At 40.4% G+C, this 27,708-nt stretch overlaps 1 protein-coding gene across 1 annotated transcript in view; it reads left to right on the forward strand.

The window, feature by feature from the left end:
- The first annotated feature begins 1,605 nt into the window (after positions 1-1,605).
- Positions 1,606-27,708, forward strand: part of URI1 (URI1 prefoldin like chaperone) — a 40,965-nt gene continuing 14,862 nt past the window's right edge. The window contains exons 1-4 of the mRNA XM_040075262.2: positions 1,606-1,865; positions 13,092-13,126; positions 17,105-17,183; positions 19,504-19,639. Of these exons, the coding sequence (XP_039931196.1) occupies positions 1,791-1,865; positions 13,092-13,126; positions 17,105-17,183; positions 19,504-19,639 (325 nt within the window). The 5' untranslated portion in view covers positions 1,606-1,790. The remainder of the gene's footprint in view (positions 1,866-13,091; positions 13,127-17,104; positions 17,184-19,503; positions 19,640-27,708) is intronic.

The following is a 27,708-nucleotide window of genomic DNA, read 5'->3' on the forward strand; positions in this document are numbered from 1 at the left end:
ATAACACAAACAGTTGCTTTGTGGTGCGTACAGGGTTAGTTTTGTTCATGGAAAGGAAGTGTTGATGCTTTGGCTGGAGAAGGAAACTCTTACTAATCCCTGTGGGGGAGACAATATGAGCCCCTCAATTCTACTGGCAAACATAAAACACAAAACCTCGTTCACTCAAGGGAAAGGTTCAGCACTAAGCGCAAAGTCTATGACTGAACACATCTCTGTGGTGTTTGAAATGCACAAGTTGAAATCCACCTGCTGGGGTGGCATCGAACACCATGAGAAGCTGCTCAGGCCCTCAGCAGTGCTGCCATCCTGCACGCTGTTAAAGCGTGGCTCCCTTCCACCACCACCGTGTTATGCTGGAGGTGTCTAATGGCATCCACAGAACTAGCTAGTGAATTTACTGCACATAAATTAGTCTGTGGTATTCAAGGGTGGCTGTACACCACTCGCTTCCCATGCAGTGAGTTTTCCATGTAGGCGAGTCTGGGTGCTGCTCCAAGTGCTTTTAATCAGTATTTTGCAATCTGCCAAGTCATGGCAGTCCACTGAAGAAAAAGGACAAGGCCTAATGGGTAAAAATTGAAAGAGGGGAAATTTAGGTTAGATATTAGGAAGAAATTCTTTCATGTGAAGGTGTTGAGGCGCTGGCATAGCCTGTCCATAAAGATCACGGATGCCCCATAGGTGTTCAAGGCCAGGTTGGATGTGGGGATTTGGAGTAAGAGATGTAAAAAAAAATTTTTTTGGGTGGTCAGGCATTGGAATGGGCCGCCAGAGATGCGACGGAGTCACCATCCCTGGAGGTGTTTAAAAGGTGTCTGGGCAAGTGCTGGGCAACGTGGTTTAGGAGTTACAGGGGTAGTGCTGAGCAGATGGGGGGACAGGATAATCCTGCATGTCTCTTCTAATTGTGATGATTCTATTCTATTCTATTCTATTCTATTCTATTCTATTCTATTCTATTCTATTCTATTCTATTCTATTCTATTCTATTCTATTCTACTCTATTCTATTCTATTCTAATTCTATTCCATTCCATTCTATTCTTTTCTATGATTCTGTGATTGTTCACCGCCAGCCGCCCTGCCAGTGCACACACACTCTCCAGAGCCGGTATCCCGAGGGCAGTGACTGTGACAGCACCTCGCAGTTAAGAAGGACACACCGCTCTGTCTCTGTGTGGATCCGGGATCAGTGCAGGCCCATCCGAACGCCTCACAGCCGCTGCTTCGCTTTCTGACGCCGCGGCCTCGGCGCCCGGGGCCCGCGCTCCCGAGCACCGGGCCGCGGGGGCACCGGGCCGCGGGAGCACCGGGCCGGCCCAGGCTGCCGGGCAGCCCCGGGGGGCGCCGGACCTCTGCGCGGGGGCCGGGCCGGGCCGGGCAGGGGGTGTGGAGCGCCCGCCTCTCGCGGCTCGCAGCCGGGTGCCTCCCGCGGGCCGCGGCCGCGTACCCAGAGTGCAGCAGGCGGGCGGGCGGCGGCGCGGCCGGACCCGGCGTCGGCACCCACGGCCGGCTCTCCCCCGGCGCAGCGGGAGCCGGGCCCAGGCGGCGGCGGCGGCGCGGCCCAGAATGAGACACTGAGATGCTTCTTCCCCCGGCAGCGGCGGCGCCCCGGGCCCAGGCGGCGGCGGCCCCGGCGTGGATGCGGCTCTGGAGCAGGCGCTTCGCCCTGCACAAACATTTCTATAGGACTCATTCGCCCTGCTGAGGAGATCGGCCCAGACCGGCCGCTTTCCCTCCCCTCCCTTTCCCCGCTCCCCCGGAGACCGCCGGCGCGGCCCGGCCCGCATGGAGGCCCCCGGCGGCGGCGCCTCGCCGCTGAGCCCCGCGCTGGTGGGGCGGCTCCGCCGGGAGCACGAGAAGGTAAAGAGGGAACCGGGGGCGCGGGGGGCGCGGGACGGGCGCGGGGGGCGCGGGACGGGCGCGGGGGGCCCGGGCGGGGGAGGGCACGTGGCCGAGTGACGTCACGGGCGGCGGGCCAGGCGCACCGGGGCACCCGGGGACCCCCGGGACGGAGCGGCCCGGGACACGGGCCACTGGACGGGGACCCCCTGGGACACGGGCCCCTGGACGGGGAACCCCCGGGACACGGGCCCGGACACGGTCCTCCCTCGAGACACGGCCCCCGGGACACGGCTCCGGGACACAGACCCCGGAGGGCGGCGGGGATAGCGAGGCCGGGAGGCGGCAGAAGACAAGGCCCTGCCCGCACCCCTCTCCCCGCTGCTGCCCCAGGCGGCCCAGGGCACCAGCGCGCCCGTGAACGCGTGTTTTTATCCTCTTCACCCCTCCCCGTGATTTTTCCGGCCTCCGGGAAAGTCACGCCTTCAAAACTGCCCGCGCAGGGCCCAGCCGTGTCTGTGACCTGCGTCATGCCGGGGGCCAGCGTGCTCCCGGGGCCAGCTTGAGGAGACCGTGTATCAAAACTCAGTTGTTCATGACTGGCCTTAATAATCATTGGTTATATTTGAAAGGGGTTTCAAAAACCCAGATTTTTCCGCAGAAATTATTCCCAAGAGTTCAGAGGCTGGTTCCACCTGAGACTATAGCACAAAACTCAGGACACTTCTTCCTGTAGATTACACTCGTGATCTGACTCTAATGGGTCCTGAAAACTTAAGGGATGCAGTTTGGGGCTTGTAGAATCCAGCCTTGCAGTGAGCTCTCTGTGTGGGAGCAGGAGTCACTGTGGAAATAACTTGTGGTCATGTGCCAGGTGTTACTGACACGAATACATTTGCCCAGTCTGCAGACCTTTCACTTTGTCTGCTCATGTGATTAAAATTTTTTTAAGCCGATTGTAAGATGCACATTAAAGTTCCTAAGTTACAATGGAAGATTTTATCTCTGGCCTGTATTTTGCCACATGCTGGTTTAGTTAAGAACGAGTAAGTGACGCCTATGTGATATAAAAATGTGCCTTGTCTGGAATATTGTGTGCACAAATGTGTCTGGTGTTGGATACCCATTATTTCATTACTAAAAGACCTGTGTAGCCAACTGATGGCTTATGTGGATGAACAGTAAGAGGGTCTGCTGGAATCCTCTGCATCATCTGTTCTGAGTGGATCGGAATCTGTTATGCCAATAATTGGTGATAGGAACTTGCCTGCTTGGACTCCTTATGGAATCTGGTGAAGAATAATTTCCCTGGTACATTAGCGTCAGGCCTAATGTGTAAGCACGTGTCTGCCATAGCCACAGAGAATTATTCCCAGTTCATGGTAAGACCCCTCTGTAAGCAAGTTTAAGACTCTTCTTTAAACAGATCTGCTCCAGTGGAAAAGAGGCCCAGGAGACCATTAATTAAGCCTCTGTTAGGCTGATGTACCAAAGTTATATTTTATCATAGGGAAACTTTACATAATTTCTGCAAATTGGCTGGAAAAAATGGAACACTTTAGCTTCAATATGAAATTATACTAAAGAACTACGTATCTTGGTTACAGTGGAGTGTCGTGATGAAGATATAGTAGACTTACCCTCTATGCAATGAATATATATATAATTGGATTACAACGGTATTTTCAGTTACAAAAATATTATATTTTAGAATGGAGGAGGTCTTTTCATTTCAGCAGCCTCATCTCCGAGATCTGTATTTTTGCCAAAAAAATCACTGAAGTTGAAGGCTTCTGTTTTGTCTCAGCACAAAGATGAAGAGAATGTTACCCAGTTCTTCAGCAAACTAGTAATTTTAGTGTGATGATCATAGGAAATAGTAAAGTTACTTAGCCAGAACGATATCTCAATATACTGGCAGGCAGATACATTTCTTTGAATTACTGGGATGTTACGCTGTCCCAGTAATGCTTAAGTATAAGGAAACGTTTTTTTTCCCAGTAATCTGAAGGCAACCTCTAGTGAAATCGTGAAATACAGCAGTACCTATCTGCAGCATTAAAGATAATATTTGAATTGTGGTTGGTTATTTTAACACCTGAGCCATTGTACAAGCCTGGTTCAGCTATGGGTTTGAGCTTTTAAGTGCTAAAGAGCTGCCCTGGAGGACTTGTGAACTGAGGCTTCCTTCCTGCTTAAAAATACTGAAAGGATAAGGATGTTCATCCTTTCTGTCTTTAATCAGATGGAGGCTGCAACTTCCAGGTTTAGGACCCCTGGTGAAAAGTAATATTAATTCTTGTTTAGGACTGCTTGCCTGTTGGACAGATTTCATCTTGTTAATTTGTGGTGATAGTAAGACCAAACTGTTAAAAGCAATTTTCAGTGCTCCTACTAAAGGCACTTTTTATAAAAACATGACTTAGAATGTGTATCTTGGGGATAAATTATAGAAGAATATCTAGTAATTTTCATGATAAAGACCATCATTGGAAGCACAATGCCTGCATAAAGTTTTGAATATTTCTGTAAGAAGAGTATAATGTATGTATCATGGATTACTTGTAAAAAGCAATATATGTTAGCTGAAAATACTGCAGTAAATCTACTGCAAGTTAGTACAAGAATTATAAAATTAATTTTTAAATAGGAAGTTTCTCATGCTATAGGGCCTGTATTTAAACATAATATTTGATATGCATTTATTCCTGCTATCAGGTGGGTACTTACTGATGGGAAGTTGACAAGTCAGATGTGTACGATATGGAAAGACTTGTGTAGACAGTGAATTTACAGTGGGATGATATGTTCTATAGTTTCTGAGCGAAGCAATGACGACACGTGTCATGGGAGGCATTACAGAACCAATTAGACCCAAGGGACATTTGCAGAGTGCAGACCCAGGCATGGAGAATCTGAAGGATTCCAGTATTAGATGGCAATATGATGATTTTTTTTTTTTTTTTTTTTTTTTTTTTTTTTTTTTTTTTTGGTATTGTACTGACAAACAGTTTTTTATTTTCCTTTTAGAAAAACTAGGACAAGGAAGTGACTCTCCTGTCATTCATCATGACAGCAAGGCACAATTAGAGAGTGCAGCTCTTACTGTAACTCACTGGCTGTTGTGTATTATGGCATATTCTTAATTTTTATGAATTTAAATGGTAGAGCTGTATGATCCTTAATTTCCAAATGATTTTCAAGATCCTGGGTACTTAAAGTTTTTTGACAGTTAAACAACTTGTAGGTAGGTTATGGAGAAACAAATCACAGAACCCTAAGCTTACTCTCTTAAGTTGTTTTCTCTTCTTACATGATTTACTTCTGGGGCTTCTTCTGTTTGTCTTTTCCAAGTAATGTCTGTGCTATGAAATCAGCAACCTGGCAGTTTTAGAGCTGTTGCAGTCTGAAAAGGAGCAGTGAAGCAGAGTAGGATCTTGCACGCTTGATATTGCTGCAGGAGCCACTGGAAATCTTGAAGTGCTTGCCAGCGGACTCACAGATGAGACTCAGATGTGCTTTCCAGTGCAGTGTTTCCCATGGTTTGCACTTTTTCCAGCTGATGTCCAAATTCACAGAATCGAGAGGAAGCCTGGGTATGAGCCACCAGTGCAGCAGGACTTCATTTTGCACAATAACTGTTTGAAAAAAGAGAATAGAGTGTCTGAAATTTGGTTTGACATGCTCCTTTTAAAAAGAACCTGTGTAAGGCTTTATTTGCTCTACTCCTTTTTAAAAGGTACCTGGACAATTACCTTTTTGGAAGCTTGAGATGACATACACTCCACCCTGTCCAGTAATGTTTTTTCATGTGCTGAATTCAAGTAAAAGGGCTAATTCAGTCATTAGCTGGAAACTTTTTTATGGAATACTTACTGTTCTTCCACTGTTAATTGATCATCACTTTTACTCTTTTAGTCAATATTTGTCCATGTTCTTATTAGTATGAATTAAATACCCACTAGTTTATATAGTGTCAAGAGTTGTGAAATAAATTAACAGATCTTCAGTAGTTTTTTTAATGGTAATTGAAGGAGACTATTCACAAAAGAGTTGAAAGAGCACTGCCTTTATTCTGGAGAGGGCAAGCCTGTGTGTGTCTGACTTCATTGGTAACTAAAATGTGTAGGTGAGATTATATGCACAAAATTTAAATGTTACTGAACTGTGCTGCTCTTACAGCTGTCTACAGATGTGTGGGTAGATGCAGTGACCAGAGTGCCATTAGGAAATCATATTCAATATCTTTGCAGATCTCCATTCTGTAAGTTAAACTCATAACCTCTCTTCTCAGGTCTGTTTGGATTCTCCTTGATTCAAATGCTTCTTTCATCCTTTGAGGCTGTGAAATTGTATTTTGTTTTAGCCTGAGCCTCCAGTGTTGCAGGTGGATCTGCTGGCTCAGAGCTTGCCTCTTGAGGCCCTCAGAGCAGCAAGTACACAGGCTTTGTGTTTGTGTGGTGGGGGCGTTGGGACACTGCTGCACCGTGCAGGTGCTCTTGTCTGTTAGCATAGGCTGCAGCACAGGAGCAACAGTCTCAGACACTTGCTCAAGTTTTCATTAATGATCACGTGAGCTGTCCCAGTGACTTAAATTTCAGCAACTTGTTAATCATTTTGTGTGTACTTTTTTCAGTTCTTTAGCAGTTTTAGGGTGACACATTTGTGACAATGCTCAGTGAACTGGGCTGATAGCCAGCTTAAAACTAAACCTTTTTAAAATTTTTTTTTCCCTTCCTGGACTATTTTTCATCCAGTGTAGATCCCTAATGTGGTTAGAAATGTCTGTCAGCAGATCGTGTCGTGGTTGGGAGGATGAGACGGTGGAGCTGAGGAGCAGGAGCCAGGGAGGGATGATGCTGAGTTCACTCAGGACTGTGGCTGAAAGCTGAACCGCAGCCTGCAGCTACGTCTGTGGGACAGGTGTCACAGCTCATGGCAATTTTAAGCCAGTTAAGCTTAGATTTTGCTAGCAGCATAGTTGTTGCACCATAAGCTCCATCAAAGCTTGCAGAACCTGCTTGAGGTGTTGGGCTGCTTAGATCATGGGAGTTCTGTGCCTGTGCTGGTCTGCTGCTCTCTGGGAACCTGGGCGAGCCTGGGTACGGTGTAGCCACACAAATACGTTTGCCTGACCTCAGCTAAAATACTGAGTTCCTATCTCTGTCTCAAGTTGAAGTTACAGGACATGGATGCTGGCTTACTGCCAGTGAAGGGTGAGATGTTACTCTGTGTTCTTGCTTGCCCCAATTCAGTTGGTTTGGAATTAATGGAACTCACTCTGCAGAAGACATCCTGCTGCCCTTGGGATTTCTGCTGAGTAGAATTTTTGAGCTCCCCAAAATAATTTTGGTCAGAACTTAGTATTTATTTATTAATAAGAAATAATTATATGCTACTTTTTCTGGAAAACTGCAAGACCTACAGGTGTGTACACAATTAATATAAAAATAGTAGGTCTTCCCCTGTTTTCTTATAAAGAAAGGTAAAAATTGTGGCTATATTTTTAAGTAAGATTTTTACTTCAGGAAGAAATGTTTGCTACGATTCAGATCTCTTTCTCTCTTTTCCTTCAGTATTCTTTGCAAACACATTTCTTCAAAAGGCAAAACTTTCCACCTAAAGGGGGTTTTATGTTAATAATTTGTTGAAATGTAGTGTTTTTGAGTAATATGATTTAATAAATTAATATGAGAGCTGAGAAATGCTTTCTTCCTTTTGCATTAGATCATACAGTGTGCCAACAGACTGAAGAATTTTTAATAGTTTATTTCATTTTTTGATTGAAAATGTGGCTCTAGGAAAAACAATTGTACAAATGTTAATTCTGTCTTTCTCCATCAGTGATTGCTGTGTTCTAGGCAAGTACTGTGTAGTTTCCTAGAGGAAAGAGTGAAAATTCATTTTAAATGTTTATTTTTTTTCCGTGGCTTGTTACCTCCTTGTTACCAAGAGATGATTAAGTATTTGACCACCCATTAGTGTAGTTCTGTAATGTAAAGTGGTATTGTGAACTGGTAATTTCATGGGTAAAATTCTAGTGTTTGGGGGCACAAAAGGGAAATCTCATCATGAGTTACATGGCAAAGAGTGTTTTGATACTGCAAACATTTCCAGATGGAGGCAGCTCATGTGAATGTATGAACTGTAGTAAATACTCGAATGTGGAATATTTAACATTTAGAACTATGCAGAATTAGTGTCACCTGAAGGAAGTCAGTAGTGGAAATGATGTTGGATTTATCATGAGCCTTGCAAACATGGATCTGCATTTCAGGAAACCAGCATACACTGGTGGAAGGTTCTGGACGTCAGGACCTAGTAGAAACTGAGATATTTTTACAATCCCAAATGGCAAGGACAGTCTCCTGAAGGCAAGTCATTGGTTTTAGTCTTTATTAGACCCTTACTTTAATTACCACCTCATTACTTGCTTTGCTTCCACAAAAAGTATTCCATACTGTCATTTTCCCTAAGTAACTGGAAATGTGATTGAAAGGGATGTTTAAAGTGGGACTAATTCAAGATTAAATAGTCACAAATTATATTATTGCTACATGTAAACAAATTACTTGCATATCTGATTTTATTCAGATTACTTTTCAAGTGGTAAATAATTCTTTATCACTTATATAGTGCTCTTACATCTTTAGAGTGCTTTTCTCACATTAATTAATCATCATTAAACACTCTGAGGTGGGTAGGTTAATACTATTATCCCCATTTTGCAGATGAAGAAATGTAGACTGAGATGCTGTGATTTGCTCAAGGCCATATAGAAGAAACAGAATCAGAGCTGGGATTAGATCTATGTCCCTAGCTTCTAATTTCAGAAGACCAGCCAGATTGTGAGCCACAGTTTTGAAGCAAAATGCTCAAGTGAGCATGTAGAACCAGCAGATATTTGTTTGACATCTTAGGTGCCTAACTTGCAACTTGTTTAATGAGAAGCTTTGCTTGTGCCGTGTTTCACATTTCCCTCTTCATACTTGCAAGTGTGGAAATGGCCTCTCATTCATTTAGGTCCTCTTCCCAATCTGATGTGACGTTTTTGTTTTCATAATTTTCATTGAATTTAACTTTCATCTTAAAAATTTACAAGTTTCTGTTTCTCTGGACTTGAACATATCTGCACGATTCACATAGAGCAGGTTTAGCATTGGTCCCCCAAACTGCCTGCAGATGACACCAGGACCAGCTCTGTTACATGCAGGTTTTCACAAGCTGATAAGGTTCTGACTTGCAGCTTGGTTCATAAATAAGGTTCTGACTTGCAGCTTGTCTTACTGCCGTTCAGAAGAGATGAGAGGGCATTGCCCTCTGTGTGCTAAACCCAGCACCTTTGTAGGCAGTGTCCAGCTGCTCAATAGGGAGGAGCATTCACTTGCATGCCCCCACCTTGGAGAAGTACCTGACTACAACAAACATAGTCTGGGAAAGGAGAGGAGAAGAGAACTCTTTGTGCCACCACTTTGTTAATCAGAAGCGCCACACAGAATTGTATTCAGCTTTTGGTAAGGGGGGCACATGCAGTTGTATTACATAAGGAAAAATAATGTTCAGGAGAGAAGTGCCTTTGTACAGGAGGGTGAAGACCTGCTGGGGTGATGTGGAATAGGTTAGAGACCCATGGCACACACAGGTAAGGATCTGCTTTGTGCTACAGCATCTTTCTCACCTGTCCTCATTGCCAAGGAAACTTTGGAAGTGACTGTAGAGCCTGGCTGCTCGATTAGGAGCTTGGCTTCCCTTCCCAGCCCTGACCTGAGTTAGTGGTTCTAACTCAGCCTGCAGAATCAGTGCAGTGCTTTTTCAGAGGGCTGCTCACTTGAATTCATGGACGAGATTTTGAGCTCTTTGGGTGCAAGATCATGGAGAAGGTAGCGTATAAATAGACTGGGAAGGGGGAATGTGTTGCAGACAGAAGGAATGCTGTGTCTTTGGTCAACTAATGAAGTCCTTGGCTGGATGATAGGAGTTGCCTGCAGGTGATGTGGAGTCATTAGCCTGCAATCTGTCCTGGGATCACCCTGGCTCGGTGGAACTGGGGACACCTGGGACCTGGTCACAGGTCTGAAGCTGATCCTCGTGCTCTTCTTGTGACACCTACAAATGAGGGATTCCCTGAAAGCAGCAACACCCTAGAAATAGCTCAGGCACGTAGCAGTGAGAGCAGAACAAACACGTAATCTCCTGCTGTAGAGGTTTGGGTTTAATCCAGCAGGAATTACACCTTGGGTTAGAGGTGTGCAGGGATGGCCTCTCCCCTGTGCCCAGGGGCTGCTTGTGGAGCTCGCAGGTGTGGTTTGGGTGGGTCAGGGGCTTGAGAAGCATTGCATTTTAACAACTTCCTGTTGGTGGAAAGGAAGGAAACAAGATATTTCCCTATTTGCTTTCTTTTAAGACTATGGAATATGTTTTCTGACAGTGGATCCTGTTTTAATAACCAGACCCATGATTAGGTAATGCTAAGTCTGCTGCAAGAGTAGTTTAATAAATATTTTAGTATGCAGATAAGCCACTGATAACCATGTACGTTCACAAACTCATACATTTTTATGCCTAAAAAGGGAGACTTCAGAGTTTATTGATACTCCTTCACTAAGCTGCCTTAAAAGTAAGACATACTTGGTGGCACTAGCTGTCCAGGTAAATTGAGCTCAAGTGATCGAACAAGCAGGTCATTTATTTTATTTACACTAAAAGGGTTTTTCATTCTTTAATTGTAGCTCTGGATATAAATTATGTGTGGAAGATAGACTAATGATTTTCCTGTGTTTGATTAAAGGCAAAGAATCAAAGATTTGTTTATATATTTATCTATTTGTTTCTTTGCTGTGTTAAGAACCAGTTGTTATCCAAACAGTGGGACTGACCTAATAAAGGTCATATGCATAATTGATCTCCATCTGTTTTTCAATATTTATTCTCTCTATTCTTTTAATAGACTTCAGTTCCAGAAGTGCAACCTGCAGCATTTTTAAGGTGGTATATTTTAGCACTTCTGTAAAAGCTCTCATTTTGTGCTGGCCACTGAAATGAAAAGGTTTGTTGTTGGTTCCACCCTTTGGTATCCCTTCAAGAGAGATTATATCAAAGAAAAAGAATTAAATTAAAATTGATTGGTGTTATTGATTTTTCTCCTTTTTTTTTTTTAAGGGGGATAAAGGGTGATGGAAACAGCATATGCCCCTATGCTGTTTTACTGATGGACTATTTCTTAAAAACATAAAAAGCATATGTGCCCAATTTACATATTTACTAATTAAAAAAGCTTCCTGGAAACATTAAGTAGACTATCTTCTGTAACCTTTAACATTGTGGCTAATGGATATAGCCTGGAAATTTTCATAGAAGGTCCTCTAAATAATGTAAATGATTATGAATATGTAACTAGTTAATATGCAGCTACGAAAGGATTATCATGTAGAGGTTAATGAACATGCTGCTCTTATGGTTTGCAGGGCTTTTCTTTTTGTGCTTTCAGCTCACTTCATGCGTGGAAAGTCATGTATGGGGAATGGAAAGCTTCCTGTCTTTTCCATCTTCATCTGTAATGGGGCAATTAAATTGAAACTTTCTTAAAGGATTTCATAAACATTTTTATATGCTAAATTATGTTGTGTACTTCACAATCACTGCCAAATGTGAAAGGATGAAGGATGTGGATAGAATAGGCTTGGACTCCTCGACTTGTTAGTGATGGGCTCCAGTGTGCCTTAGCTTTGTTACCGGACAATTTATGTAATCTGCAGAAACTTTACTCTTAAAATGAGCTTCATATTAATAGTATGAACTAGATTTCTGGCTTGATGTCTTGTACTAGTCTGTGTATTTACTCTCAAGCTTAAAAATAGTTAGCTTGCACATTAAGGAAGATATTTTGCTAGGCATTTGATTTGTAGGAGTTTAAAGCAGATGATAAATTTAAACTTGGCTTATGTGGGATGAGCTACCTGGCTGACTTTCCTGATGGATTATGAAATAACGTAACCACAAATGTAAAGCTGATCCTTTTCATTTAAGAACTTTGCTCGGTTTAAAGAATTATTAGCTCACAAAGTAGGCCCATTTTTTTACTCGTACATGAGTAGGAAGTGCAGGGTCTGAGATCTGTTGTGCAAAAGCTGCACATATGCTAACTGAAAAAAAAAAAATGTCTTTCATTCTGTTGTTTGGGGAAAAAAAAAAGAATTATCTGCTCCAGTGATTTCAGTGGTACTTGAATGTATGTTATTGTTTTCTCTGCAAATTTTCTCATTAATTGCTTTCAAATGTTAGCATTATTTTGGCTATAGGAAAAGCGAAATTTGTAAAAAAAAAATCTAGAAAACGCTTATATTGAGAAGCTGTCTAGACATATTTAACTGCCTCATGGCTTCATTGCATTTCATATAATTGAATGAAATTGTTTGTGTTGTATTTTTGGTAACTATTATTCAGAGATCAGAATATGTTTTGAAAGACAAAATCTCCATGTAATTGTGGCAGAGAAGGTCACAGGTTTCAGCATCCTGTGTGTTTGCTATATATACTAAAAAAATTGCAGTTAAAAAAGATAAAAAAGTATGTAATTTTAACAGTGTACTTTATTTTGTAAATTCTTTTGTATCTCTTGGGAAAGCCTGTGGCATAAGGAAATAAGCAAAATACTTCTATTAAAACTTACTTTTTTGAGACCCAGAAAGAAGAGAAGGCGGCATCCCACCATGTTGTCAAATACCTATGTATTTACACAGCACAAAGTTAATTTGTGCTTTTTCAAGTTAAACTGGCCGGTGGAAACATTTGTTGATGTACTGATAGAATAAAAAATATTTTTGGTGCTGTGAGATTCATTTGTTTTGCTTTTTAATGACTGAGTATGGGAGTTACATTGATGTCTTGTTATAATTTATATTGTTTTCTTACACTGCAAACGTGTAGCACTGAAAATAGATCGGCAGATTGCGCAAACTGCTACTTATCTCAGACCGCGTGTCACGTAATAGTTATGGAACAGGTATTGTACCAAAAGAAGAAGTGAGAAGCTGTAATTTTTTTGTGTGGTTATCACTCTGCATTAGCCTGTGATAAAGTGTGCAGCTTAAGAACGACCATTCACACGCCTTTGCCCTGACAAAAAAAAATGTGGCTAGAGACAGCACCAAATCTGTAAAGCTCCCGTTCTAGTTTCTGATGCATTGACATTGCAGCTGTGTGCTTAGCCTTGTTTTTTTCATGAGTAGTTATCTGTTTTAATGACAGGTGGTCACTGGCTGCAAAGAGAAAATCCAGCACTGGTAAGTAAAAAAAGTCTACACGTCTAAAATACTGATGAGTAACCTAGTTATGTTTTAGTAAAGTATTGCTGTTTATTGTGATGGAAGTCAAATCCAGCTAGCATGTTTTGGGAGTTATAGTTAGTGCTAGCTCAGAATTGTTGCAATGTTCTCTCCTCAAAATATACTTGTTTCTCCCTGATATAATTAAATCACAAATACAGTGAGCCTCAGTGTTTATACTTCTGCTTTAAAAACCTCTCTCGTCTGTCATTTTTGCCCAAGTAACCTTGTTGGATGAAGGCTTAATCTGCCTGAATAGTGAAAAGGTCCTCCCAGGGTAGAATTGTTGTTGTTTTCTAACTATGGAGCAAGTGGGGAAATTCCACTTGCCTCCCTTCATGTGCTGAAACAATGTGGAAAGTAATGTTTTACTGTTTGCCCCCTCCCCCAAGTAAAGAATGTGCTAAAGCTTAGTTTTTAATACTTAAAATAAATGATTTGTTATATAAAAAAAATTATCTCTGGGCATTTTTTTCTCTGTTGGCAATCTATGGTTAATAGAAAACGTACCTAGTAAATAATAGTTTTGTATGGCATCTGAGGAAAATGTACATTTAATGGTGAATGGAATCTTATGAGTTACTGTGAGATATAACAGTTGATCTTACAGATATCAAATTACGATATATCCATGCTGTGTTTACCATGATTTTACTGAGAGAACAACAGGAGCTGTCTTGATTATTGTCTGCAGGGTTATTGCAGAATCACAGCAACTGCCCCTTTAGTGGTGAGATTAAACCTTTGGTTATACACCATCAAGCATATAATATTTTAAATTTATTTTAAGAGGCTTTTTCTTCATGCCTGAAAGATCTCCAAGCAAATAATTTATATTTAGTGTGTATCAAATGTTTTTAGTTTAAATGCACATAGGCTGCAAGCGCTGGATAAGAGGGAAAAAATCAAGGCAATCTATACACATCATCATATTAAATTCTGACTATTGGCTCGCAAAAATAATCTAAAACTAATATGTTTCATTTATGTTTAAAATTCAGAGGCTGCATTAATTTTCAATAAAGGAAATATTGAAGTGCCTACTGGTGCTGCTGTGGTGAAGGCAGGCAGAATATCTCCAACTCGGGCACTTTCTCAGGAGCTTTGCAGTGTCTGTGCCTACTGGGTCCCATGTGAAATTCTGCATGTGCATTCTTTCGCTCAGAGACGGTGTTTTTCAGAAATAAACTCTTTGGCAGAAAGCTGTAAAATTGGAACAGATTTTTAAAAGTCTGGAAAATTGTGACAATTATTTTTCTTTTTGCAATGGCTGTGGTTTGTGGAGTGGCCTGGGAGTGTTGGCTGTGGAAGGAGTTGCTCCTGTGTTTGCTTTTATGCAGACTCTGGCAATGACTCCAGGAACTCGGGGGTTTTGGGCACAGAACCTCTAAAGAAAAAATAGCTTACCAATTTCTTTTATATGGAAAAGCAGTTTGTATAGCATCCATACAATTTTTACTTCATAAAAAAAATTAAAATTTAGTACTCTTATTTAAAACCTGATTGTGCAAGAGCTGAGTGCTCTTGTTTCAACTGAATAATTTGTTCGTATAAGACCTTTTAAGTAGTCAGTGACACGGAAGAATGTTAAATAGAATTGGGTGAATAACAATAGGGTTTTAAAATGCTTGGCTTCAATATATTTCCATTAAATTATTTTCTTTTCCATTTTTCAGTGCACTTTTTGAAGTATATTTCTAAAGCCATGAATCCAGTAATGGGTTGGGTTTGAGATTAATAACTAGACATGCATTTCCCCTTCTAGGGGCACGTTCATAGCTGGAGTCGCAGTATTCTTTGGTTCTTCATTGCCTGTTGTGGCGGGCTGTAGCGCTGGCACGGCCCAGAGCTCACGAAAGCATCAGCTGTACACGAAGAGGGAGCTTCCTTCCTTAAGTAATGCTGTTTCAGGCCAGTTATTTAAAAGGATCCGTTTTAAATTTTCTTTATCTGCATGGCCCGGTTCAGGATGTGATCCCACCTTTAGAGATTTGCTCAGTAAAGGCAGCAGTCCCAGTACAAAAAGCAGGATGCTTTGTTCCTAAAGTAGCACAGCTTCTGTGGCAAGTGGTTTCTCCTAGACCCTGATCAGATTATTCAGTAGCACGCAGCAGTCAGACCTTAAAGACAGTGACTTTTCAGGTTAATGAAGAAATGTTGAGTGACTTGCAGCCATGAAATGATGGGAATGTTTAATCCTGCTGTGAGTGGGGGATTTTCGTGCCAAGCTCTTGCCGTGGAGTCCTTCCCTGTGCCTGAGACATGTGCCAGGCCTTGTTTTTCGGTGCCTGCTTGGAGTCCATTTCTCAAATCCAGATCTCTCCGAGGCGAAGGCTGGGTTCTGTAAATAGCATTAAGTAATTGATTGTTATTGTTGACACCAAGTTTTCATTATATTCCTTCCTCCCCCAAAACATCTCAGTGCATTTTGCTAAGATTCATGAGTTTGTCCTTCCTCTTTGAAGGAAGTGAATTATGTTTTCAGTCTTACGTGAGCAGTGGACAGAAAGACTTGCCTAAAATGTCTGGGAGAAATCTGCTGTCAGAGCAAAGCAACAGCAAGCATCTTTTGTAAATCAGTTATGTGGAATATTGTTTTAATGTCCAAGTGGCATAAAAACCTAAATTCGTTTTTTTCAGGATGAGTTCAACAACTTAAAATCAAGCTATCAAGTAGGGTGGTTACAGCAGAGTTCCACTGTGAAGCAAACGAGTCAAAACATAAGAGTATCAGTTAATTTTTCATAATGAATGCTGAAAAAGATTTCACTCTGCTTATGAATCTATGAGAATCAATGGTAATATTTTTGAGACTTATGTTATCAACTATGGCTTTCATTTTTCAACACATCTATAGCTTGTTTTCCTGAATCATGCTCAGAAAACCTGTAATTCGCATCTTGGGTCAGTATTGTTAAGTGTGCTGCTCTGTGCTTTCAGTTGCCTTTTATTGCAGAATTTACTACCATATATATGTTTATTGTTTTGAAGTACAAGTAAACAATATCATCAAACCTGACATTTATATGCCAACTACTTCATGCACGAGCTGATTTCTGACCATCTTTAGAATGGCAGGGGTCCATTAAAAGACTTTTCCCAGACAAATTTAAGAATTTAAGAATGCCTTTATGAACGAAGGTTTTTTAGAGGGAGTGTAGTTGCTTGTTTTGCACACAGCGTAAAATCCCTGCAGCCACTGAAATGCTGTTTCTCGCAAAGTCCTGTGAAAAGCCAGGTGTCTGCCATGGGAATGCAGACCTTGTCCCAGTTCACCAAACCATCTTTCTCCTGGGTAGCAACATGTAGCGTGAGCCTTATTTACAATTTAGATAGAGAAGTATCAGAAGGGATGCTAGTCCCTCGTCTGGGCTTGAATATGTGGAAGAATCCTGGTGGTCGAGCCATCTTTCAGGAGTGTTGTTAACTCTTGATAGGAACACAAAATTCATGGAAGAATCAGAATTAATTGAATTTTTGCTCATTTATGTCAGCTCAAACCAAAACAAATATATGAGTTCTGTATTACAAATGATAGTGTGAAGAATTTGCCTCTTACAAAGCATAAACTGGATTTTCAGTTCTTTTTCTAAGAATTGATGGTGTTATAACTTGGACTTGAAAGCAGAGTGAGATACTCCAAATCCTAGTGAAAGAACTGCTTCTTTGCACGATGAAAAATTCTGATTCTGAATGAGACATGCACAATCTAAAATAATCATGTACCTATCTTAATACACATTATTAGAAAATAATCTAGCTATTATGTTTGTCATCCCATGTCTTTTATAAATGCGTTATTAACCTATCAGCTGTATGTGTTAGAGTAGAACAGTTCATTTTTCTTTATTTTTGGTGTGTTTTTGATTTACTAGCAGAAAACCATTAACTCTTTACTTTAGCTGTGAAATTGAATCAAGTTGAATTTGTCAACAGGAAGAAGGTGGAGAGTGATTATGAGGCTCTGCAGGAACGACTCCAGACATTGCCTGACAAGTTGTCCTACGATATCATGGTATGTACATGGCAGAGGTCACACAAGAAAATGAACTTAAACTGTTAAAACCTGGGCTGCCTGCACTGGGGGTGAGGTGTTAGTCAGGTTGCCAGTACTTAGTAATGTTACATTTATTATGATAATAGTTAAACCTTTGCTTTTGTTTCTTTCTCTTTTCTTTGAAACCCATTATAAATTACAGTGTTACTGACAACTGAAAGCTGATGACATAAATGCTTAACACAAAACTTGACATGTTTGATATGTAAATCTATTGTATAGAAAACTATAATTATGACTGAATTATGGTACTTAGTCATTTCCTGAGAAGAAAGTGGCTGTAGTATTTCCTGATTCATGGAAATAAACCCTAGAACATTGATTTTTACATAAAGAGGTGCTGCTAATTTTTGTTCCACCAATCTTCCCATTGACATAGCAATCTTTCCTGGTGCTCTGAATCTTCCCTAACAACCTGTGTAAAATTCCTGTTCCCTGTGTAAAATTTGCCCTGTTGGCTTGCGCTTACCAAAATTTTGAACAAATTGGCTTTTCTTTCTCTTTTTTTTTCCTCTTCCCTTCTCAGGTTCAACTCAAGATGCGTCTTTGAAGGCAGGGAAGTTGTACGGCACGTAACTGAGTGGCTGATTTCAGCACTCAGTGCCTGACTGCTGCCTTCCTTGGCAGCCTGGCTCAGATACAGGGTTGGGTTTTTAGTAAGACAGTGTTGGAGTACATTTCACCATGTGGGAAATGGGAGGGTTTCCCTTTGCTGTGTTGGTGATACAGCGCTGGATTTTATGTGTGTAGTCCATTTATCATGTGTGTATGTGTGGCCACATGATGTAAAGCATAAAGATTGTGTTGTTTGAAGCATAGAAACTCCCCTGTTTTTGAAAGAAAGCTAGATAGGGCTTATTCTTAGTTGAAGCAGCAATGTTAACTCACATCTGTTACTTTAAATGTATAGCAACTGTTCCTATCCTATTAGCCAAATATTTTCATATGCTTTTAATTTTGCTTTCATTATTTTGGGAGAAGAGTGAACAGGCAACTTGTGCAGTCTGCTACTTTAAAACCAAGTCAGGGAGGGCACACGTGGAAAAGCACATTCTATATAGTCTTAATGTCAGGGTCCTGCCTGCTGGGAAACTGTTTCCAGCACTGGGACTCTCCTGGATATGGAAGAGAGGGAAGATTGCTTTCCAAGAAGACAGATCCTCTAGGCCAAGTGCTCTGCTTCAGCACGAACGAAATGAGAAAGCAGGTGTCTGTGCTGAGGAGCTGAGGAAGAAGGCAGAAGAATAAAATAGAGGGAGCTCATACAAACCATCTGAGATAGCTCTCTTTTTCCCTAAAAAGAGGGAGACTTGATGTGGATGTGGTTCTTATCTTTATCTTTGGATCTAATTTGATTTTGATCTCCTAATTTCTACACGATTGAAGCCCACAGACAGCCAGGCAGGTGGCAGTGGGCCTGGGGGTCAGAATGCCAGGGCTGCAGCAGGGGACAGGGGTAGGGGTGGCCAAGGCTCCTCCTCACCCAGAAGACTTGCTCAAGCACTGCATGTAAAATTGGGCAGTAGAAAACATCTTAAATCATAAAACCAGTGCCCTGGACATTGGAATGCATGTTAAAATGGGAGATTTGCATTTTAGGAAGCAGATGTGAAGTTCTAGAATGTATTTGTCACCTCTGTACTCCTGCTTGAAGTGTCCTGCTTTTATCTATTGTCCTTGTGCCTGGAGAGCAGTTAGGGAGTGAGAATTGCTTGTGGAGCATCCCTGGAAGGTTGAGGTTTGCAGCCTGGTGAATGACCCAGCAAAGTGAGATTAAACTCTTGTCTGTGGTCCTGCTGGGAGCCCCAGTGTCTTACACTGGAGTTTCTGGGTACTTACTATTAGCAAGACAGATTCTGAAAAGAGCAACTCATCTTTTGAGTTGATCATACCTATTAAAGTATTTTAAAAAACTTCAGCAAAGCTAATCTGGCTTCTATTAGGAAATGAATGTAGTCTACATATAACTCAAATAATTTGTATTATCAAGGTTTGTATGTTCAGATGAAGTGAATTTGTTTTCCAAGTGAGCATTCAGCTGTGCTGTAGTTCTGTGTCACAAAACAAGTTGTCTGGTGAAATTCAAGTTTTCAGATTTTTTAAGTACAATACTAAATACAAATAGATCTGGTCATTTGAATATTTATGAAGGGTTAGTCACTAAATAACTGCTGTAGAATTTTTATTTTTTTAAAATCTGTTTCACTTAAAAAAAAACAACTAAGACATGTATGACTGCTTAAGTTTTATTTTCATTAGTGATGTCTGTCTTTGACAGGTACCTTTTGGTCCTCTTGCCTTCATGCCAGGAAAGCTTGTCCACACCAATGAGATCACTGTTCTGCTGGGGGACAACTGGTTTTCAAAGTGCTCAGCAAAGCAGGCTATTGAGCTGGTTGAGCACAGAAAAAAACGTATGTATGTTTCTGAATATAATTTAATAATTAAAATTATGTACCTTTGTATACATAAAATTAATGAGATCTGTGCTGTTCTCTTTTTTTTCTTTTTGTGAGCTCACAAACAGAAGTCCCATTCAGATGTAATATTAGTTTAGCGCCTTATCTTCCATCCTTGCTTGAGACTTGATTGGATGTGTCTAATTAGAAAAGGAAACCAAACTAAAACCCCCCCTTTCACTTTTTTTTTTAGTGACAAATGCTGTGTTCTCTTCCAGAAAGTGGACAAGTGGGCACTGCCTTGTGCTTTTGCTCTTAGTTACATTATTCCCTTTGTTTTGTTCCCTTGTCTTGTTTCTTATTTGTATGCTGCCTTGTCCTTTGTTTTGGTTGTCGTTGTTTTCTTTTGGTTTGGTTTGTTTGGGTTTTTTTGGCAATGTAGTTTTCCTTTTTTTTTCCCTCTCTACACATACTTTGCTCCTGCTTGTTGGTTTTTATACTTGCTGCTCAGCTGCATTTCTGCCTCGTGCCCTTGACGTTCCTCTGGTGTGGAGAGATCTCCTGGATCTGCCCAGATCCAGTGCAGTTGATCACTGCAGTTGATGGAATTCATCTTGCATAGAAACAAATCACAGGGGCAGATAAGCAATTCCTGGCTTGGTTTCCAGCTCTTTGTAGCTGCTGTTGAGATCCTGGCTTTGGTGAGCTAGGACCAGAGCAAGAGCTGTGCATGGTGCACTTTGGAACTTTATGTTATAAAGGAGGAGAACCTAAAATACTTGATGTAAATGTCAAGGAGGAAATGGCACAACAAAATGGGAAATAAATCGGTGCCTGTTAGCCTTGTTGTTTGCTTCATGCAAGCATTTGAGTTGGTTTTTTTTCATACTGGTTTACCTGTAAGCTGTCCTGTTCCTCAGTGTGTGCTCCCTGCAGCTTTGCCCTGTGTATATTACACCTACCACAACTATTTACACTGGATTTTTCTTTGACTGCAGCTATCCATGTTGCTGCCTGCAGCAGAATACCCTAGAGGTTCCCTGTCTGAATAAGCTTTTTTTCCAATTCTGTGCAGGCAGTATTTATGTAAAAAGGGTTGAGGATGTTCTTATAACAATTAATTTGCTGTATTATTTTAAAATACTCCTTTATGAAGAGCATTGCCAAAAGTATGTAATTTGTATTTTACTTACTATCTTTTTTAATCTGGTTCTCCTGACACAACTTTGCAATTTTTTCTTATTGAACTGAATCTACATTATTTATTGTGACTCTTGTGAGATCTCAGGTCCAGATCTTTTTCGTTGATGATCTGATATTTTTTTCAGTGCTGCAGAATACTTTTGTCACCGTTGCATTCAGTGAAATCATTTGACCTTTGCATCGTAGATGTTTGAACATTAAGTAGTCTGCTGGGAGACACACAATAAATGCTGAATTCTTTCCTTTATGATCTTTTGAATTGCATTTAAAGTATGAACTCAGAAATACTAATTTCCTTCAAAGCAAAATAGTCATTGATGCTGCATATAAACCCTCCATTCAGCTGATAGTTCACTTCAGCTGTGTGATGGCTGCCAGTGGGAGGCTCCAAAACACTGGTATTAACTGAAAACTTTTTTTAAAGGACTGTTCTCTGTTTTAGATGGCACAAAGCATATTAGTACATAGGATTCTGAAGAAAGGTTACTTCTTTCCTAGATACACTTTTCTCCCTTAAAAAATACAACTGATTTAAACTCTTCAAACCATTTTCATGCTAAATGAATGCAACTTAGAGAATATTGGAGATTCTTTTACCTCGTTCTAAGGAAAAAAAGTTACGTATGTGAAAGACCTGCAGGCCATTGCTATGTAGTAGGAATTGGCTGCTTGTGGCACAGATTTGCAAGACTGATGTTTGGCAGGTATTAGTTTAAAGTCTCCTTTGGTGGTTTATTGCGCTGTAGTTACTTTCATAGGTGTGACTTCTGCTTTCAGTGGCGTTTTTGGGAGCCAAGTTTATAGGGTGTTTGTATTGGGCATTATCATCGCATTGACACAACATGATTTGAGTTTTTGTACATAACCTTTTTGTTTTGGACATGAATTCCAGGAGTAGGTCACACCCACCGGAAAGGAGGGCAGGCTCACTGCAGGGGATTACACTGCCAGCAGTCCCCAGCGTCCTGCGTGCCTGGCAGAGGGTCCAAACGGGGCAAAGCTTTTCTTAAATATGTGTTTGAGGCCAGTGTGTGCTTAAAGGCTTTGATATATAGGAACTGGGGTCTGAACAGAGCAAAGAGAGGCTCACACTGAAATAAACCTGGCTATATTTGTGGGTGGTTTGTTTCTTCTGTGACCTACATTTTTTTATCCCGTATTACTTTGTTTAGTTTAGATGGGTGGTTTTTTCATAACTAGCTGGTCAGATCTGTTCAGATAACTGAAACAAACTTAATTAGTACAGCCCTAGTAATTCAGTGCTTTAACAGGAGTTCGGATTATAAGGAAATAAATAAAAGACATTTTCATTGCTTGTTGTCCCTCGTGTCTCACTCTGCTGAATGGTGAGGAGTGGGAAGGCATCTGTTCAGGGTTCAAGTTTTCTAGGGGGGCTGTCTGTCAGGTAGAAAAGGGTTAGAGATTCCTAGAACAGTTTTGAGTGTTCTTCCTTGCTGGTTCTGGGGAGTTTTCCTTCTTTGCTTTGGCTCATGTGTTGGAGACCTCTGGTCACCAGGGCTGTCCCTGGTGGCCTTCTAGCATCCCAGTGCCTAACAGGTCATTTAAACAAAGCTCACAGGGCATTTTCTTTACAGTTGGACTCCTTCTGTGCATGTTGGGTGCATACAAGAATGGAGGATGTGAATTTGCGTGCTTTAAACATCAGTAGTGCCAGATAAATCAAATGATACCAGTGAGTATAAAGCCTTGGAAGTTAGGGGTAGTAATAAGAGTGTACTATATATAAAAGCTTTAAATATTACTTAGTACTAATTAGGTCATCCTTTTTGTCTTACTAGTTTTGTTAAATTTGCTTTTTAAAGGCGTATGAGTGAAAAAATGTTTGCTTCTGTGGAATAGAGAAATGCCCAGCCACAGTAGATTAATTTCTTGGTTAAAATTTATTTAATTGAAAGGAATAATTGAAGGGTGACTGTACTGAATTTTAAATGCACTTTAGCTGACATAGCTGTAGAAAGCCCTATTTTGGGGATACATTCCTGTTTGCTTAGCTTTTGATTTAGATGCAAATTGTTCAGCACTGTGATTGGTTGAAATGTGTTTGGTAAAATTTGGGACAGTCACTCATGTCAAATGTTACTTTTTCATCAAATATTGATTGTGTCTTCTTGAATAATATTTGAGTTGCAGTAGGTCTTTTTTTTTTGCTGTGTGTTTTCGTGACATTCTAGATATTTAGTTAGTTCCAAAATAGTTAATAAATAGAGTGAAGTTTATAGAATTGCCAAGTATATTTTTAATTGTTTTAAAGTCATTGCAGTTCGTTAAACCAGGTAATACAGATAATGGGAAACACTTCACACATGTGTTTGTGTGTAAAAATGTGAAAAAACACTGAAGTAGATTAGAGGATATGCACACCAAATTCCATTAAAATAAAAGAAATTAGCTTTTTAAGTATGTCACAGTTTAGCACAACAATAATGCAATTGTACTTTTTTTCTCCTACAATTATCTTGCTTAAGGTACTTCATAATATTTCTCTTCTCCTCAAGGCAAGACTGTATTGTCTCAGAATTCAAAGAGGGAATAAAGATTCTTTTTGTGAATATGGGATTATATCTTTTACGTGTTTGTGATGATATAAATTACATTTCTTCTCTATATCAGTAATCGCATTAATTCTTTAAGATGGGAAATTTTTCATTACAATAGTCCCTGTGGTAGTTACTATAGAAAGAAATTAAATAGATTTTTCTTGTAAATATTTGTGGATTAATTCAGTATGCTAGGTATTCCAAGTGTCTAAACATTTTAAAAGGTGGGAAATTAAAACATGCACACAGAACTAGGAGTGGTTTTATTGTGTTAAAAATTTATCAGATAAAAAAAAAATCCTACTTAAAGGAGAATTGTTGAACTACTTAGCAGTTGTGTCTTCAGTATATGTAAGAATACCCTTGCAGTGTCATGCTGCAAATGAATTCATGAAATGAAAATACTGATTACATTAACATACAGTATTGTGATAGTCCCCAATTGTAAATTGCAGTGTGTAACCCCTAATACAAATATTTGTGTCAATCAAAATTGACCGATAGCTCAGGATACAGCATTAAAAGATACCATTGTTTTAATGAGATGATCCGGGTGGATGAGGACCAGTTTGAATTTGTTCCTTATCAGCATTTCCAGAAAAAAAGGTTTTGTCTCCAAAATACATGATAGGAAGGCTTTCCATTTCCCATCTGTGAATGAGTGAGGCCTTTAGAGGTTTTAATGTTTTATCCAAGGGTAAAAATATCTTCCCTGATACTCTAAATAAATGTAACACTAACTCGTCCACTCACAGTTTTTGGGATTAAGAACAAAACCAGTGCTACAAAAATATTCAGCTTTTGCTTTTTTAATATTAAAAAAGTATATATATTTCTGCTATTTTTCTACACAGCAGAGAATTCTGTTCTGCTGTGCTTTTAAACTTTTTTTTTTTACCATTTTTTGTGATTATCACTTCTTAGTTTGATAACCTCCCTCAGTTCCCTCCTTACCCTTGTTAAGTTAGGAGCTGATTCGATGCAGTGCTAAGTGCTCTAAATTTGCTCTGTAGTTCCCAGGAGGTGTTTGGTTTCTCACAGGACCACAGTCTGGGTATTTTAACCAGAACACACTGGAACAAAGTAAGGAGAATAGACTCCTTTCTGTAAGTTACATACTGTGATTCAAATAAGCCCTTACCTTTTTTATGATTCTTACTGGGCAACAGAGGAGTTGTCTGAATGCTACCCTCCTTCGTTTAGGAGGAATTTAAATGTATTCAGATAATTCTAGCAATTACATAGGTGTGTGAACCTAAAAGAGAAATGCATTGCATTTACTTAGTGTTCCTGAAGCCAAATTGCCTGTACAAATTTTTACAGAAGAAAATCCAAATGACTTTGGATTTGGTACCAAGGGAACATGGAAAACAGAATGAAGATTGTCTTTAAAGGGTGAAAAGCTACTGTACAAGGGGTTGCATTTCATTTTAAAGAACTGGTGCAATTGCTTTTATAAGGAATGAATTTACATGTCTTGTTGCAAGCAAAAAGAGAGCTTAAATCCATATATACAAAAAGTCATCAGGATTCTCTTTTCACTCTTAAATCCATTTCTAGAAAAATGAACAGAAAAGAAGAGCAGAAAAGGGTGTTTTGAAAAGCTTCTAGTAGATAGTGCTTTATTTTTTCTTACTTGTTTTCAAGTGATAGTTTGTTGGAAAAGTATTGACTACAAATTCCGTTGCTGATTAAATATATATTTATTGAAAATGCATTCAAAAGTCTTCTGGTGATTGATGTACTTATGCAGACCCTAAAAAGTAAGAAAATAAATAATGCACTTAAAATACCCATAATTTCCATGGTGAGAGTATGAATTACTGAGGTTCTGCCTTCAGGTTGTTACCTCCTGGTTCTTGCTCCGGAGGAAGTGAGCCACTCTCAGTAAGTGGGGTAGGTATTTGTTCCTGGCCTGTATCAACACTCTGTGTATATAAATATACAGAGTTGTGTTTAAGACTGGTTATCTTCTACATGAAACTGTATTAGGCAGCAGAAGATCTTTACTCTAAATCTTAATTGCATACAGAATTCTTTGTTACATTTAGTCTAAAATTTCTGTTCTGTCACCTATCCTCAAAGGAGATTATTTCCTATGTTATATCCATGAGACTCCCCTGAAGACCAGGTCCATTAGGCTTCAGCTTTGTTTCAGTTTGTCCTGTTTCACAAAGTCTGACTTTTCAAAATAGATCAACCTGTTCTCACTATTCTTGTCTGTTCTTACTATTTAAATCCCAGTGTAACACACAGTTTCCAGAAGTAACTAAAATAATGTCTATGATTCCCCAAATCCTTATAGACAACACTCCAAGGACATTAATGTCAAACTCAGATAATTAAAATTTGTATCCAGCCAAGCTAATTAACCCATTAAAGCCAAAATGCATAGATGAGAATTTGTGTCAGTTTGGCATTAGTACGTTGTCATGTCGTGTAAAATCTGGCTTCGCTGGACTTCATTTCAACAATATGAAATGTGTTCCCCAATTATTTTTTTCCTCTACTAGTGTGTTTGTAGCAAGCAGAGGGCTGCTTCTTAAAAATGACTAATCATGGTATAAGGAAATCCAGTCAAGTCCTTTCAGACTAATAAAGGAGCTGGGAAAGAATGATCTAAATGTAAAGAAATCTTACTGCCTGTAAATATGAAAGGCTGCTGTGCAGAGGAAATCTGCTTATGATTTCCTGGTTCAAATACCTTTTCCTTTTGGTAGTCCAGGAGAACAGTCCTAGAGGCTCTGGGGGGCTGTGGCACTGAACTGTCTTTCCAAGTGGTTTAGCTGAGACATGTAAATAGGAGCCACACGGGTTCACCTGAAAGCCATGTCAGACTTTGCTCAGATTATTGGATGTGACAAAGTTGGACAACAGCCTCTGGTTCAATCCGTCTTAAAAGGCTCTAAGAAGCTTAAACCACGGGGTAGTAAGAGGAGGAGACTGTGGAGCCTCTCTTACTTTACCAGTATTTTTATGGGGGTCTCAATTAATAAAAACCCCTGTAGTTTGTACTGATTTGTTCCTCGCTAGTTCCTGTGTGTTTCAGAATTCAGTGAATCCCATTGGAAGCTTTTAGAGTACGCAGCGGCGAGTTCAAAACTTGAGACCCTGAGCTTGCCCTGCGATTAGGTGCGTGAGCCTTTTTCCAGGAGACCCCATGTTTGCTGAGGGGCCTGACCAAGGGAAGGTCTCTGCTTTGGCCAGGTGGGAACCTTGGTTTTCCTGTGACAGGGGAGGTGTGAGCAGCCCAACAGGCCGGCTGGGGACGCGGGCCCCGAGCGTCGCGGTAATCCCAGCTGGCCGCTGCCGCGCTGTGTGGCCGGGGGCAAATCGCTTAAACTGTCTGTTTCTTCATCTGTGAAATAGGAGAGAGTTATACTCACCTCCCTCGCAGGGCACTGGGCAGAGTAGTTAATGCTTGTACAGCATTTTCAAATAAAATACTGTGTAACTGCTCAGTGTCCTCACCTAACGGAGGAAGCCAGCATGCACCCTCCAGGAAGCCGCGTCCCAGCCTGGTGCTCCAGCAGCAGCGTAACCTAGATGGCTGCTGAACAATATTTAGATATTCAGGCAAGGAGTGAGACACTGGTGGTGGTGAAGAAACAGCTGAGTATCATGTTTACTATGAATGTAAAATAAAAACCAGAGGAAAATTGGTCCCAACTGTGTATATGTTTATGTATACTGAGAATCCCTTCAAGAGCTGAAGGTACAGATGGGGGAATTTTGTAGAAAAACTGTCACTGCCTCTTTTATTTGGACTTTGGAGGTTGTGTTAGACGCCAAAAACGCTGTGGATGATGTTGATGTGAATTAATTGATAATAAAAGCTGCTCTAGCTGATGGAGGATGAAGGTGTCATGTAAGGGGAGCAGGACCCTGACTCCATGACCCACAGCTCCATATGGAAGGAGCTGTGTCCTCTCCTGGGTCTGTGTTGGCAGGGCTCGAGACATCATATACTTCTTTGGAAGTGGTATTTCATCCAGGAGGCAATGCAAATGCAGGGCTTTTTTCAGAGAAGAATCTTAAGCTATTTCTTAGAAACAGCCTGAGGAATGGAGAATGACTGTACATTTGACACATAGCTTGCTGTGTGGTTTAAAGGCTAATGTGTTCGAAATAGCCTTAAAAGTCTGAGCTCTGTCTTTGTGCTCCTTGTGGGAAAGGATGGACTTTGCTTGAGTAGTCTTTTCCAAAATACATAAATTTCTTTCTAAACTATTTACTGCAAGTAATACATTTTTTTAGCAATTGTATTTGAGACAGTGTGAAATATCAACAGGGAAAAAAGCATACAGTATTGAATATTATAAA

This window comes from Hirundo rustica, chromosome 11, assembly GCF_015227805.2.
Source record: "Hirundo rustica isolate bHirRus1 chromosome 11, bHirRus1.pri.v3, whole genome shotgun sequence".
NCBI classification, from domain to species: Eukaryota; Metazoa; Chordata; class Aves; order Passeriformes; family Hirundinidae; genus Hirundo; species Hirundo rustica.